The sequence below is a fragment of the Nilaparvata lugens genome, chromosome 6 (assembly GCF_014356525.2).
Source record: "Nilaparvata lugens isolate BPH chromosome 6, ASM1435652v1, whole genome shotgun sequence".
NCBI lineage: Eukaryota > Metazoa > Arthropoda > Insecta > Hemiptera > Delphacidae > Nilaparvata > Nilaparvata lugens.
In genome coordinates, this window is record NC_052509.1 from 45,065,433 (window position 1) to 45,082,768 (window position 17,336).

At 32.3% G+C, this 17,336-nt stretch overlaps 1 protein-coding gene across 1 annotated transcript in view; it reads right to left on the bottom strand.

The window, feature by feature from the left end:
* Positions 1-490: 490 nt before the first annotated feature.
* LOC111057675 overlaps positions 491-17,336 on the bottom strand; it is a 58,546-nt gene continuing 41,700 nt past the window's right edge. The window contains exons 8-12 of the mRNA XM_022345132.2: positions 16,676-16,795; positions 10,066-14,449; positions 5,476-5,596; positions 3,098-3,225; positions 491-1,601 (exon numbers count right to left, since the gene is read on the bottom strand). Of these exons, the coding sequence (XP_022200824.2) occupies positions 5,562-5,596; positions 10,066-14,449; positions 16,676-16,795 (4,539 nt within the window). The 3' untranslated portion in view covers positions 491-1,601; positions 3,098-3,225; positions 5,476-5,561. The remainder of the gene's footprint in view (positions 1,602-3,097; positions 3,226-5,475; positions 5,597-10,065; positions 14,450-16,675; positions 16,796-17,336) is intronic.

The following is a 17,336-nucleotide window of genomic DNA, read 5'->3' on the forward strand; positions in this document are numbered from 1 at the left end:
GCCGTTTTTGAGAAAATCGCGAAAAACCCTGTTTTTGATAACATTGTCGTCATTTTAGCCGCCATCTTGAATTGCATTAGATCGAAATTGTTCGTGTCGGATCCTTATAGTGTAAGGACCTTGAGTTCCAAATTTCAAATCATTACGTCAATTGGGAGATGGGATATCGTGTACACAGACGCACATACACTCATACACACACACATATACAGACCAATACCCAAAGACCACTTTTTTCGACTCAGGGGATAGAGATTTGGAGATTGGGGTACCTTAATAAGCAATACTTTCCTTACCTATGGTGATAGGACAAGGAAAGTAATATGAAAGTGACATCCTAGATTGGACTGTTGTGTAAATTAGAATTGAAACAGTTTTGGGCTTCAGCCTGTGGTACCTTTTCTAAAAGTAGTACGATTATGGATGAATAAATAAATTATTATCGGTAGTAAAAAAAATTGACTGGAATTTGGAATGAAACCAACAAAAATCTTTCTTAAGCAACATATATTATTGACATCCATCTTGGAAAAATATTTTCAAGTACATTGTTTAAATGTAACAGCCAGTCAACACCAAGTTAAAGATTTATTTTATCGAAAACAGGTACGATTATTATCTCTATTTACACAACAAATAGGTAAATTTATATGAGGATATTTACAATGAGCAATATAGCCTGACGTAATCAATAATATTAAAAAAGAACTTACGTATAAATATTCTAAAATTAAACGAACCTACTACTCCGTTACTAAAGAGGGAAACTTAAATTTAACGACTCAACTAAAACTCGAATGCTTTCCAAGCAAATCAAAAACTTTGGTGATGCTTAAAATTTAAATATTATTTACAATAGTAATGTAAACTTTAAAGTGGTTTACACAAATGAACGTCAACTTTTACAATGATTGAAATAGTAGAATTGACTGGAAACACCAAACACCTACACCAACATCTAGTAACATACAACAACAAAGACAGCCACCAATCTTTGCTTGATATTTATTGAATTTGGAAATAGGATACATGTATTTTACATTAAAAGGAAATATTGAGTCAATACACATATCTAAATCTAGAAGTTTTGTGTCACAGTAAATGTAGACCTCGAATACATAATATTCATTGAATTTATTGAAACATCGAACGTGACTTTACAACTGTAAATTGATGCTGTTGAATGAATCAACAATTAAAAATAGATACAGTAGCTGAGTTATTATATCTTTTATACCCATAGATTTGATAGTTGTTTCTTTTAACATGTCAACAAGAAGAATTGGGTAAGGATACTGTGTTACCAGTACGACATAAATTTTTACATTCTATCAGACTTTAATGAAGTATCATCCGCACATGGAAATGTAAGAGCAACATGAACATGACTAAAGTAATTTCTTGATATTTCAGAAACTTAGCAGTTTACAAGAACATAATTCTATCAGATAACAAACCAAGAGTTCATAAATCTGAAGAAATAAATTTCTTGAACGATTTCGAACATCTTTTATTAAAGTTGAATCATCTTCAAATAAAATTCCTTCCTTTGTTGATGATTAAGAGACGCAAATTCGCAGGTTCTTTTCTCAACGTTTGGCCTAATGGGGACAAAATTATACTTGAGTAATATGCAAAATAAAAAAACAAAAACAGAACAAATACAATGAAACAATAAGAATTACAATTGAATATGAAACGCATGCAGTAGTAAACCAAGAAGTTCAGATTTATTGCAATGATGTAGGAATGTATTTGGTGAATAATAAATAACTAGTATGTATCTTGAAAAAAATAAATGAATATACAGTACTAGTAGATTCTATTGAAATTTCAATTTAGATATTAAATATTCAAGTATTTTTTATTCACAAACTCCAAAATATAGTATTATATAGTTTTAATATCATTATCATGTTATTTTTCTAAATCCCAAGCATTGGACAAAAAAAAATCTTGAGTTTTTTCAATTGAATGAATACAGTCCCTGAAAAAATGTATAATATAGTGAGATTCACGATCAAAAGTCAGTCAGTATCTGATTATAATTGGTTTGCTATTCTTTGCTGTTAGTAGACAAAACACATGAACTATGCCAATAATGAACGACCAGAATATTTTTAATCTCAATAATAAAATTTATCATAAAAAGTGAATTTTATTATAAAAATCAAATCATTTTAGTGCAAATCACGAGGGTCTTGAGCTGTCATTCTATACGTTAGAAGTTTAATATTGTTTTGTACCATCTTGTCTTTTTGTGCAATAACTGCACTATTATTAAATCATGGAAATGTATATATTCTTTTGATGAATATACAGGGGTGGGGAGCAGCGAAACGACAAATTAGCGTAACGACAAATTTCTAAACAGTGTCATTTCCAAGAAAAAATATAAAACTAGTACAATACTGATAGAATGGCATGTATTGATAATGCCATTTTCCTACAGCAAAAATGTGCAAAAGTACCTCTTTACTTTCATAAATGGTTTTGGAAATATTATCTCACGTTAGGCGAAAACAGCCTGTAGTGTGTGGTGCAAGAAAACAAATTGAAATGTCCACCAATACATTTATGAAACGGGTGGATTACTAATTAAATGCCATATATTTATCATCCCATATTTATTATTTATGATTTTTCAATCGAAATGTCGAAGAGTTTACATAATTTCTTTTCAAGTTAACATCGTAAAGATGTTACAATTGGCGCGAGGAATGGAAATTTTTTAATGATGTCTCTCCCATCAATAAATTCATAAAACTAGTAAATTACTGATGAAATTATTAATCATGCCATTCATCCATGATGCTGCAATTGGAATCTCAAAATTGGTTCTACTTTTCAAGATGTGGTCTGTTGCGGTGTGTGCTGTCTGATGTACCTGTTAACTCTGGACAGTGTTGCAAATCTTGGAAAATGGCAATGATTATTTTTTTTGAATGCTTTCCTTTAAAATCATGTATTGTATTGTAGGACATACTATGAGTACCTTGCCTACGATATCTCCTCAGGGATACGTTATAACATCAAATGTGGTAATGCCGTCAAAATACGGCAGTTTTATAACATTTTTTTTATAAAATTCTCTCACCTGTTTTGCACGTTCCTATGGCCCTTTATTCTAAATAGCAACATGAATTGTGCAAAAATTTGAACATATACCGACTCTACAGAGCTGCCAACTGTAACAGTCAAAATGACTCGTTTCCCTGCGCCACTCTGTAAAATATTTGAGATAAAATATAGTAAAGAAAGCGGCGGAGATGGAAAAATGACAACAATGTATTTTATCATTTCCATTAACTTTAAAACGTAAATCTCTTCCAACATAGTGCTATTTCAAATATTTGAATATGGATATTAAAATATGTACAGAAATGTATAATACGCCATTAAGGCCACTGCGATGTGAAGTATTACAAATCGAGATCTACAATTTAGTGCAATTATCAGAAATTTTCACAAATCTTATTATTTAAATTCACACATCTAAATTCTATGTAAGTGAAGAAACAATAGCTCACAAGTCCAGAATACTCTTTAGAAATTACCCTGTTCAAATCCACAACAATATTTTCCTTTGTCAAGATAGCTAAATAGCAGTCATTGAATATGCTAGTAACTACTTTTGTCAAATATCTTCACAAACTTAGCCTCTATTCTATCATGAATAATAAAAATTCTACAATTCATGTGCTTTCAATATTAATTTGGCACTAATTATTTAAACTGATTCAGAATTATTAAAATGCAACTTGAAAAGTAAACGGGCTAAGATTATTCACAAGTAAGGAGTTGAATGAAAAGTGTCTCTACTACAAGTACACAATCAAGTAAAAGCTTAAACTATTTTAAAAGCTCACAACAAAGCAAATTAACATTGGCTCACTAATTACTAATAATCACTAAGATTAGTTAGAATTATGTATGATATTAATACTGGATAGAATATTAAGGATAACCAATAAGCCAGAGTAGATCACCATATTACATCTAAAGAACATTTTTTCACTATATTACATCTAAAGAACATTTTTTCACTAAAAAACAACATTCATTTATTACAATATTTACAATATTAATTGAACTCAACTCCATGGTCTCTCATGCTGTTTGTATTTGGAATAAACTACAATACCCTCAACCTTTGTATCTTTGTCCTACTTCGCCGAAAAATATTCAAATCCGTTTATCTCTGATCTCTGTTATCCGAAATCAATGTTCCACATCGATAGCCGTTTCCATTATTAAGGTTTTACAATCGATATATTGTCGACTCCCGATATATTACTTGAACTATCAACATAAAAAACAAACTGCTTCAAGCAATTGCTCAATCTTGAGATTTCGTTGTCGGAAAACTTCGTATTACAAATCCTATATAAAAAAACTTATGATATCGGTGAGTACATTTTATTTTAATTGATGTATCCATAATATACAAATTTAATATCTCAAATATCCATAACATACTTGAACTGGTTCGGATTCTGTTACTAGTCAAATACAAGGTAACTTTTACGATAACTTGGGGTTACTTTGTCTCAGTATAAAAATAATAATATGCAGGATATGATGCTAACACAATGCAAGAAATGATAAATATTATTTATATTATCTAATAAAACAAAATATCCACCTTGCTTGAAATTAATACGTTTAGAATATGCATTTGTTGCAGATTCTACAGCTGCAGCCAACATGCCTCGACGCAAAAAGATCTTTGGGCAGCAGAGACTGAAATATTTTTTAATAGATAGTTTATGAATTTTGGAGTGGATTATATTTGTTCTAATATTATTATTCATTTTGAAGGTTGACAGTTGGTTTCATTTGTCTAACTGAACTTAAATCCATATATTTTTCAATGTTAGACAGTCACACCAACCTGTGGTTGACATCGTCTCTTATTTTCAAAGTAAACTTATCTTATCAAAGTAAAGAGAAATATTTACTTTTCATATAAAAAAATAGTCTTTGATCATTGATGAATTTAATGCTATTTGAACTCTCAACTCCCAAAAATTGGTTCTAAGCGACCCCGGTTTACCGGTACTTTACTTCACTCAAACACAATTTTATTTTATTAAGATGCTAACAATAATAATTTCAAACCGTCTTTCACTTGAAATGTCGAGGAAACTTATAACAAGAAGTAACAACACGAGATATCAATAAATGTTTTGTCTTTCTTCCAAATCTTATGAGACTAACTACAGAACTAGGTTCATATTGGAATTGCATTCTATTATAATTATTGGATTAGCATCCTAAAATTAGGCATTCATCAAAATTATTAGAAAGCTTTTTTAGTATTAGTATAGAGCTGTCAAAAGCAGCATTGATGCATTAATAAACCAATTCTCAGGAACAGTGGATAATTAAGTGATCAATATGTTAGTATATAAGCTACTAAGTGCAATTAGTATATTTTATGGATGCACAATGTTCAAAAATTTCAATTCTTACCATTTACTTGTTTACTATTTTTTAAACAGTATGAAAAGCGTTCTTGGTCCAATGTAACATTGTATCCATTATAGTTGAATGACATTTTAGCAGATGAATATTATAAAACCAATCCATAATTCTGAAAGAAAAAACAAAAAACTAAAATTTGTTGTGACAATTAGAAATTAAGAATGATAGAGTAAGAAGCACCCGAAATAAATGATAGTGTATGGAAGAAAGTCAGAATACAAATAATGTTCAAAACAATGATAAATAAACAGCTAGGGACAGCTATTTCAAGAAAATTGTAGCTATTTATAATAGCTTCATTCGTGAAGACGGCAAGCATAGATAAAAATCTTAAAATTTATCATTTAAAATCAGTAGACTAACAATTGTATGAATATAGTAAATTCTTTACATTGACAGTACATCATGACTATATTAATGATCTACTGTAAAATAATTATATTGGAGTAAATGTAGGCCTAACTAACAATCTATAAATAACAACGAGAAGGATGAAAAGACCTCCCATTCAAACATTTATCACGACAATAACATTTAGTCAATTAAGTCTAATATTTAAGAGTGAAATTGGTTAACTGACTATAAAACAGCCTACCTATTCCAGCTCGGAGTCTTACAGTAAGATCAAATATTTATGTACAATTTTATAACAGCTATACAATTTATTGACAAGCGATAACGACAAAAGAATATATTTATAAGACAATTGTGAGTCTACTGGGTGAAAGACACAAAATTGAACTACAAGATGAATCCCGAAAGATTACAAAATCAAACATAACACATTAATTTTTCTTTAACAATACTAATACTGAAACTTATACACGGAAAGCTTTTTCCGCGAATATTTGAACATTAATACTCCTAGCAATGACATATAATATTATAAAAATATATTAAATTAATATTGACACTAATCAATAATAAGTTACTAATCAATAAAAAAAAACCCTAAGATTTTGTATTAAAAATATAGTCAAACACCTAAAAAAGTATAGCAAAAAATTATCACGGTACAAAATAAGAAAGAATGTTACTAATTATTAAATAAGACTTAACAAATTGATAAAAATATGTTTGAAACTTTACACATGCTAGAAAAATACTAAAATCGGAAAACGATTTGACAAGCCGTTTCCACTGAAGTTTAGAATTCGATTTTTCATGAAAATAGTTTGTTTCCAGATTGTTCAAGAGAACATTTCTTGTTTTTAAAAATATGGCAGACTACTTTTATTTTGCATGATTATAATATAAAATTATTTACTAAAAACATATTATTGAAATTTATCAGTGGTGAAAACTTGACAATATTATTTGATCAAAATTATGTTTCAAACTATAGAATAATGATTAATATTTTGCAATGATTTTAAGCAAATTTTGATTTTATTCGGCGTTGACACGATTTTAGAATAACCGTAGCTTATGAACTTCTAGTACTCCAGTGAGCAGACGGTCATCTCTAATCTTTTTGGCAAGAACTTATAAAATTTTAATTTAGTTGAAGTTCCAAAATAGATTAATACCAGAATTAAAATTTATCGATCATTATGAAAATTTCCACAATAAATAAACCCTCGAAATAGGTGCAAAGGGAATAAAAAAAACATCAAATACATTTATAAAAATCAAAAATCTTTACGAAAATGTCTACTAAAATCAATTCAGTAATAAAATATGTCTGTAATAAAAAATAAATTTCAAATTATTTTAACATCAAGTAGGTAACTATAGAGTAAATTATGTATAATATGACATAATGTAGCTTGATAATTGGGTAACTCTAAAATAAACATGGTATGCACATATAACATAGCAATATACAATGACAAAAGCGGTGCTTTCACATGAGCTCTGTTAGTCTCTAGCAGCAATTTCCATTTTTGATCTTTCATGGGCCAAACATCTGTTATGAGAAGAGATAAGAGTTCAAAAATGGAAATATCCCAAATAAAAACTACTTAACTACTCCTTAATTGATATTAGTCTAAGGTGCTAATTCAAAGATGGACAATACAAAGTAGGTTTCTTTGATTGGAACTTGAAAATAATGAAAATAGTTCGGGAATTATATTATGTATAAAGCGGATGGTTCTATTAATCTACTAGGGAAAATTGTAAATGAATATTGTATAGGTTTTCACGAACAAATGTTCAAAAATACCTGTACATAGCAAAAATTTCCATAAGTGATTCCCCCAAAAATTCAAAAGTAGTTTAAGCAGAAGTTGAAAATAGAATAAAAGAAGGTTGTTGATAGTAAGAAAAGAGGGTATAAGAACAATGAAAATAGAAGAAAGAAGTAGAAAGTGGATGTCAAGAGAAAAACAAATTGAGAGTACATTTCAAGGTTCGAAAAAGATTCTAGTTGCTCAACCGAACCGTCAAGTCAATAACAATATGTATGAGAATACGAGTAGTTGATAGTTAGTTGCACATTCTTAATAGTTTTAAAAAAAATTCAATTTAAAGGAAAGTCACATATAAAATAAAACTTAATTTTTCAATAATTTCAAAATCACTTTCACTCAGATCTCATGTTTAAATTTTTGCAATAATCGATTTAAAAATAACATAATTTTTGACAAAAAAGTAATAAAATAGATATGTACTATTGATCAAACAATTAAGGAATTATTTAAACGGCTGACATAATATATTATTCAAAAACAAGAAAACATAAAGGCAAACAATAAATATCTAATTTAAATTCTCTAGAGGGATAACTATTGGGAACAATATTATTGGTGCTATAAATTATTGCTTTCAATTTATGATTACGAACATTTAGATAAATCAAATTGAGTAAAGTTGAACCAAAAGAAATCCAGAAAGTAAATAGAAAAAAGTTTATTGGTAAAAAGAAATAGAAGCGAAGGTTCAGTAAAAGATTCCAGATAGAAGAAATAAGGATGAATACAAGATAAAGGATACTCGAATAATGGATGAGAAATAGAGCTTAAAAAATATCAATATTCTTAATATTTTAACAGAATATCACAACTTGTTTCAACTGAGCAAAACTAGTATCGAAATATTATATTTTATTTATATAATATACAACTGTTGGTAATAAATAAGTGATAAATGAACATAATATAATTATTAAGTGAAAATATTTATACAAATAGTTTATAGTTGCCCCCCCCCCAAAAAAAATTGTTTTAAATTTATAGAAACTTAGTGGACTATTTTAATTTATAACTCAGTGGACAGTAATAAGCATACGTGAGCAAGAATCTTATGAGCAAAAAATTATGTTTCTTTAGAATTAAAGAAAACCGGTACTTTATTTTACCACTGATAACTTTTTTTGGCACTCCTAACCTAATTACTAAAATTAGCTAGTTTTACTGTGAGGAGCCTTAAAATATTATCAATATTGTCAGTTATCAATCAATTACAAACTCAATTAGCACCGGATTGACAAAACATGTTTGTAACGTTTAGATTAGGAGAAAGAGAGAAGAAGGAAAATAAAGAGAAGAAGGGAATTAGAGGAATATATCAAGAAACCCAGAGAAAATCGATAGTTCCCAGTTAGCACACATTGTCCATTTACTGATAACTTGCACTGAGTACACTTAATAGGCCCATTGAGCTATTATTGCAGCTCATCATGCAGAAAAATGTAATTTCCTACCTTTGTTTATCGTTTGCGAAATCTTCAAGAGTGTCTCATACAACATGAGCAACTTTCTCATATTGAATTTGCAGTTCTGCATGAGAAATCTTGGGCGATTCGTTGCAGTATTTCAATAGCTTTCAATTAAAAAATATTTTTCCATCCAAATTAGTATCCAAAATGTTTAAAATCATATAAGTTGAACTTTAAATATTGTTTTATCGAATCAAAACTAATTATTAATCATAAAAATCTTAGTACTTACAAAATGAAGAACTCTCAATTAAAACTAAGATAGATATTTTAAACTTTCCAGAAATATTAATTTCTGATTAATTATACTATGTAAAAATGTGTAGCTTCAAGAGGAGAAAAAAATATCATTTGCACATTATTAATATGGTTTTCAATTATAAATTAATTTTTACACTTTACTTAGCTACAGAAAATAAAAAAGTCAAATCATAGTAATATGGGCCATTCCCACATTTGACAATTGAGAAACTGAATGTGTTTTTTGCAATAATCGAGCTTTTGCTGACACTGGAGTTGACAATGTTGAAGTTTGATGTGTCCATTTTTCGGTGATGCTGGCTGGCAACATTGTTTCTTTCCTCTTCTCTTGATAGATGCTGGCGAGATTAATCATCCATAAAATATATTCAGCTATCAAATTTAAAATAATTTTCATTGCTAAAAAAACTTGAAAGTTCACTCTGCTTAGGTTTTGTAAAAAAATATAAACTTAGTAATAATCTATACAAATACAAAAGTACTTTGTATACTAATATGTAATCACCCATAATTGTTGTCATTGTTTTTTATAAAACCTTTTAAAATAAGAAAAAGACGAACAACTGTCAATAATTATACATTAAATACAGTAGGAACAAGTCTTACTTAAATTGAAAAGAGCTTATAAACTCATCTGATCATAGAATTTTTCTTACTACGTTTTCTTGTTGGCCGAGAATTGGTGATTTCGAGTTGGTCGTGACCAACTGCCGCTGTTGCCTGGTTGGTGGTTGTCCGGATCAGTTGTGCGTCTTCATTTCTTTTCGACTGGCCCAGCCTCGACCTGTTCTGGTAAGGTTCTGCGTTTTCGTTGGGCAAAGGCAGGCCACTGACTGCCGTCGATGAAGAGGCATGCGATTGGGTGCGGTTGAGTTGAGAAGCGTTAGCATTCTCAGGCGCGGCTGTTCTTCTCGACTTGGTCCAGCTCGGCTCGTCGTGGCCATCTAACTGTGAGTTGGGTCGTTTCAACCGGCACAGTGAGCTCTGAGGCAGTTTAGAACAATTTATGGCAAAGTCTAGAAGAGTTTCTGCAGCTTTCGTATCAGAAGCGCTGGAGCATTCGACCTTTCTATGTCTCCTATTCGAACTTGTTTGTGGATTTGCTTTCAAGGGCTCAGTTCTCTTTCCAACTGATTCATTGACTGCTTCTACGCTTAGAATTACAGTTTTTTGTTGTGCAGATCTTCTTGACGTATCTAATTTAATCTGCTGCACGAACATTTGCTTTTGATGAAGTTCTTCTTCATGATGCTTTTTTAGCTCTTGTCGTCGCTTCATCTTTTGAAAATCTTCATTGATCAATTTTTTTCTCCTTTCTTCTTCCTGTGACAATTTCCTTTTTTCTATTTCTTCTTCACGGGCAAACTCCCTCCTCTTCGACAGTTCTTCTCGCTGTTTTTTCTTTGCCAATGAATTGTCCTCTTTAGTTTGTTCTCGCTGTAGCTGTTTTTCTTTGAAGAGTTTGAATTTTCTCTCATTATCAATCTGCCGCTGCTTCTCTTCTAGTTCTTTTTTCAGTTTCAGTCTCGAAGCCTTCAAGTCTTCCAAATGCTTTTCTAATTTTTGTTTTTCTTCCAAATTTGTGGACTGAGTCCATTCCGGTTTGTGGTGAGTGATTTCCCTTACTTCCGGTATGACTTCGTTTTCAATCGAATCACTAGTGAGTTTCCTCCGTTTTTTTAGAGGAAGAGTGCAGTCTTGTTCTCTGAATTTATTGTTTTTGCATTTTCTAAACTCTGGTAGTTCCTCTACAGAGTCACTATCATTGACGGTACTTCTTGTGTTATCAGTTAGGCTGCTAATCTCTTCATCATCATCATATTTCCTAAACTTGATGCCATCCAACAGTTTGTACTGGACTTCCGGTTCTTTATTGTTGTCTTCGGTCTTGATGGTGGGGGGATCGCTGTTGGGGATCGACCTGGTGCTGAGCTGTGCTCGACAGAAGACAAGTATCTTGTTGAAGTTGGCCATGAGAATGGTGAAGTTATTGCAGCACTGTATGCAGGTGCAGCGACTGCGCTCGTTGAAGTGCGTCAGCGGACAGGGGATGAGCGTGTCGAGTGTGACCTGTGTCGTGGCGTGGCTCTCAATCAGCTTGTACTGCTCGGTGCACACCTGCACGTCGTGCGTGGTCGTGATCTCATGTATCTCGCCCAGGTCGGCCAGTTCCGCCTCGATGCCCGACTCCGAGTCTAGCAGTCTGTTCTGGTACTGCGCGCACACTTTCTCGCAATCGGCGAAATGGTGGATAGGGTGGTCGTAGATCAAAGGCAGGGCCGCCGGATAGGATCCGGGAGGTGCGTAGGTAACTGGCGTTGTACACGATTCGGATGGCAGCAGTGAATAGGTGGGTGGAAGGCATGAGGGCAGTGAAGGAGGGGGTGGAGGCGGGGGTGGAGGCGGTGGTGGGGGCGACGGTGGTGGGGTGGTGAGAGGGGAGGGTGGCCGGAATGCTCTCGGTTGCGAGGAGTCGGATGCTGCTACTGTTGCTGCTGCTACTGCTGCTGCTGCATGCTTGTGATGACGATGGCGATGCCGCCGCTCCTTATGTCGACGTTTTTTCTTCTTACGAGAACAAGAACCACAACTGCTTACATCATCCTCCACTTTGCAACCCCTGCTATCATCTTTCTCCTCCACTAGTTCATCTTCGCTCACACTTTTAATGATCTGTCCACTATTCTCGTTCTCACCGGTGTTTTTCACCAATTTGATCTTAATGGTAGGCACCTTCTTAGTGTTGTTGTCGGAGACTGGACTTTCAGGTCGCTCGACACTTGCACTGCTGTTAGTTAAACTCTTCGAGGGGCTCACAGCATGCGGCACATCATATTCATCACACTTCGGTTCTGAGCTTATTTCTATTTCCTGTGCTATGCTGCATATGTCCATGACGAGCACTGATACTCCACTTTCAACATTCGCCGAATCATTCTTGATGACGTCAATCGTTGGCAATGGCAATGGATTAACAGGGTTGCACGTTGGCTCACACAACGAATTATTGGTTATCTGGAGTGAATGAGGAGGGTTGTTCACCATTGAATCCTCCAAATTATTGATCAACGATTTAGGATCGATTGATCCGATTTCATGAGAATCTTTCACAATAACTATGTCATTTCTATAAGGAATCAAGCAATGTGTCGATTCATCTGCAGGCAGATGTAATATTTCCTCTTTCAGTACGCTGTAATTTCTCACCACATCATCGGAAATTTGATTAGCAGATTTTGGAATGTTATCTATTTGAGTTACTTTATGACAACCCTTTGCATTGTCACAAATGCATAATGACAATTTCGAAGGATCAGAGCAAAAGGGTTTTTCAGCACAATGTTTTGAATTTACATCCACTAAATTCCTTAAATCTATATCATCTATCACATCATCATCACTACGTTTCAATACATTTGAAACATTTCCGGTGCCAGTTTTTGACGTGACTCCTGTCAAACTGTTATCAGTCTTTTCTTCCTTATTATTATTCGTCTTGCTTTCCAAATCTGAAAATTTCTTCAACTTGATGCACCCTAGTTTTTTCACATCATTGCAAGCACGTCTATTTCGATCAAATTTCAAATAATCGTAGGAATTGTCTTCCCTCAATGGAACGAATGTTGATACTCCTGGAGAAGAACATTCCGAGCCTAATGCTCGGAATCCATGGAATCCTAATGCAAATATTTTGCTGAAAGGTGATCCAGTCCAGCTCATGTTACCACTTGGATTAGTCTGAAAGACGGTAGGAGCTCTCTCTTCGAACTTTTCTTGAAATTGAGGATGAGGTTTGCAGGTGACATTGAAGGTGGTAACATTATCTTCTATTCTTGGTTCATCATTCATAATTCCGCTCAAGATAGATTGTCTCAGGATTAATGGGCGTGAATTTTTTTGGCCGCTTTGAAAAATAGACATCAGTTGTTTTTGATTTAGTATTTTATGAACATGATTAAAAGAAACTGAACTTATTTTCTTAATGCATAGATGGCGTACGTAACACTTTTCCAAACTGTTTCTACTTCCAATTGCATTGTTATTGTGCCGATTCTTTACAAGTATATAGAGTTTACTGATCATATCCTCAATAGGGATATCCTTCCGAAGTGAAAGGTTAGAAGAATCAGAGTCAGCAGGTATTGGACTGACAATCTCTTGTTTAACAGTAACATTTTCATTGATATCATTCACCAATGTGGCTTCTGTCTTGATTGAAATGTTTTCTATTTGAGCAGATGAATTGCTGTGAAGCCGTGCACTGTTGTCATCGGTGATGATTGCAGTAAGTGGAGTATTGATTCCACTATTTGCTTCCGAATGTCGACTTTCTCTGTTTTGAGAACCACATTCTACACCAGTCACCACATCAGACCTAATGTTTGCAGAACTAGAACCATGCTCATCAGCTGGTGATGAGTTACTGTTTTTGGTAATAGAATCCGAAAATTCAGCAACTACGGAGACATAAGAATTTTCAGAAGGCATTTTTACATCAAGTTTGACGGAACTTGCTGTGTTGGAAGAAGTTTTCAGAACAGCTGGTCGTGGATCGGAGACTTGAGCAGATTTATTTTCGCAAGACGTATTCTGGTCGACAAGACTGATAACAGTTAAGACTGTTTGAATCTGTGGCTCAGTGCTTTTCATATCAGTGTCAATATCGAACAAATTACTTTCAATGTTTTTTACTTCACTGATTGTGAATACAGTCTGTTCTACGTCCGCTTGATTCTGACCTATTACAAGATCTTCTGATGAATCAAAGTCAATGTCAATATTCTCAACTTCCGTAGAGGGTTCAGAGTTTGAACATTTTGCAAATGAAGATGTGCCATCGGTTTTCAAACCTTTGTCAATATTCACTTCTTTGTTCTTCTCAAATTGTTTCTCGCATACAACTTTCAAATCTTCCAATTTTTCTTTCTCCTTTTCTTTGACTAATTCTTTCGATTCTAGCTGTTCTTTAGATATTTTCGAACAATCAGTTAGAAATTCATCGATCAGCAAATCGAAGCGACTGTTTCCTACGTCATGAAACTGGAAAAAATAAACAAATCGTTCATAAATGAGAATGAATTATCATCAATAGTGAGGTCCACGTTATAATGACAGTGAAGAAAGATAGGAGAACAACGTTGCCGAGTTGACTCCATTTCGCCACTGATTGTACACAGCTGTTACTCAATTCATCCCATTAAATTTTATCTAATATTAGTTTGGCGGCTAATTAAAAAAGTTGTGATACACCAATCTGAACTTCAAAACAACAGAAATAAAGTTGCTCGGTGGGTATTGTATTCCAATTTCTCTTGAAAATAATAGCAAAAAAGGAATTCTAATTTATAATAACATAATTTAAATGGAAATAATTCGGTTATAACCTTTCAATATTATTCATACCGGTACCAGTACCATAACCTATACGGTGTGCTAACTGAAGCATGGACGAAGTCTAGGATGGCCAAAGTTATCAACTTTTAAATTGTCATTTCAGGTATAATTTGTGTTTCTCATACGGTAACATCTACTATCATTCAATCAAAAAATCTACTATTTTATTTGTATCTTGTTTTCAGTTTTTTCCTAAAACTCAACAGTATATTAGTTATTTAATTTTAATGTATTTTTTTTCAAAGTGTATGATCAATGTGCGTTATGAGGGCAATAATGGGATTTAGTTCCTGGTGTCCTCAAATATGTATATTTTCAAATAAATAAAATACATTTAAAATAAATTAATCGACTTGTGTACTGAAGAATTTTGGTAGAATGAAGGGAAAAAAGAGCGGCTGAGAATTGTTCGTTTACATTTGTACAGGCACTGTCAAAATAAAAATGAAATATTTCTGGCAAACTGACAACATTGCAAAGCTAGAGAGAGATAGCGCTTTCTGCTTTGTTGCATGATAGACAAGGACAACAACACTATTGTCAATCGTACACTGTCATTATAACGTGGATCTCAGTATAGAATCAAATGTATAGAAATGGTGATCGAAGCTTCATAAGAACCTTTTTAAATTTGGAATATCTCTTATACTCATTTGGGAGAAGAAATTCGAGTAAATGTCGATTCTTCTTTTCTTCACATTAGGAGTGAATATCATGGTAAAATGTAATAACAATAGAAAACAAAAGGTATTAACACTGTTTACCATTAAACTATTTAAATTGTTTCTAAGGAGGCAAGACAAAATTCAATTTGAGAAAATGCAGACTTTACGAGGGTAATTTGAAGAGTTTCCAACATAACCACGAAGATGAGACCTCTTGTGAACAATATTTTGGGAATATCTTATTAGATACTCACTAAAATTTCTGCAATTTTGTACGCGTGGTATTATCAAAGTCGTTTGAATAAAAAAAGATCAAAGTCATGAAAGCAAAAACTTAAACGAGATATTGCTCACGAGATGTTATTTTTATGATTAGGGCGAAGACTTTTCAAACTGCCTACGTAAATGAGGGATTCTAAGCAGGAATGTAAAATTATTCAAAAATTCCAATAAGAAAGATTGATGAATAACATGATGTGATATCACTTTTTTTTTAATGTATAAATTCAGGGCTACTTTCTTTTATTTATAGAATATAATTATAAAAAAATGAAATTTTATTTCAAAGGGTACTATAATTCTATTTTATAAACACACATTTTTTTTAATAATCAAGATACTTTTATAGATTTCCATATAACAGCATTATTTAATTATTTTTTACATCGAAGCATATTTGTATAATTTGCAAACAGACACTTCTCATAATCACTTCAATAATCTGAAAGCATCTATAGAGTATCAATTCACCATAAAGCTGCGTTTGCACCAAAGTTATTAACAAAATGTTCGTAACTTAATATTTATAGATTCTATTAGATTGAGCGGGACTTTACAAGCACATATATTATGTTCATCATGTGTATGATAAGTTATGTTCAATCTAATTTATAAGGAATCTATAAGGATTAAGTTATTAACAACATTTTTTAATAACTTTGGTGTAAAAGCAGCTTAAAAATCAATGCAAAAATAATATGTTTGGGAATTGAATTATCAAACTTGAAGAAATAAGTTTTATATTAAAAGTTATAACGATGGAGCACTTCACATCGAAATATGAAAAAATGCGATTCTATATTCAAAATTGAATAAATCTGGAAATAAGATGTGAAGAGCTGAAATTATCACAAGCCGTCAATATAATTTATCTTTACATATAACACATACACCGTTATTAATAGAATAGAATACACAAAATACTTACATTGCTTCTGTCGTGCGCAAAATTGAAAAATAGCCTGTTTTCATTGAAAAAATTCGCTTTATCCGACACGTTCATCATTTCAAGCTCTTTTGTTATCGTATGTCTCAATTTGAAAAAATCCTGAAAAATTTGAAAAAATAATGATGAAACAACGAGTTTAGAAAATAAATTTGATTAATTTTAAAAATAAGATATCTCATAATCCTAAACATATGTCCTGAGACATCATCATCATCGATCAGGAAGATGATAAGATCTCCATGAAGATGAAAGATGAGAAAATGACAAAATATTAATACTAATCCCCGATTTCATAGAAGTATGGTCGCACTTATAGTAATGGGTTCAAACGAACAGCTGATCTATGTGCGATGGTGCATGGGGCTAATAGTTTGCAAGTTTTGAGCTTTCCAGCTACAGCGCAGGTAGGATAACTCACCTAAGGTCAACACCTATTGACCTATTACAACCTAATGTACTAATGTATCATAATATAAATTATAGAGTATACAATGTTACATTAAAACTAAATAGTATGACACACAATAATTATATTGTTCTAGGCATACAAAAATTCATTCTGATACCGTAAGTCAGCTACGGAATTTAAATTGTACTCAGGATTCAAGGTGGGCTTTTTGAATGTTCAAGGTATTAAAAA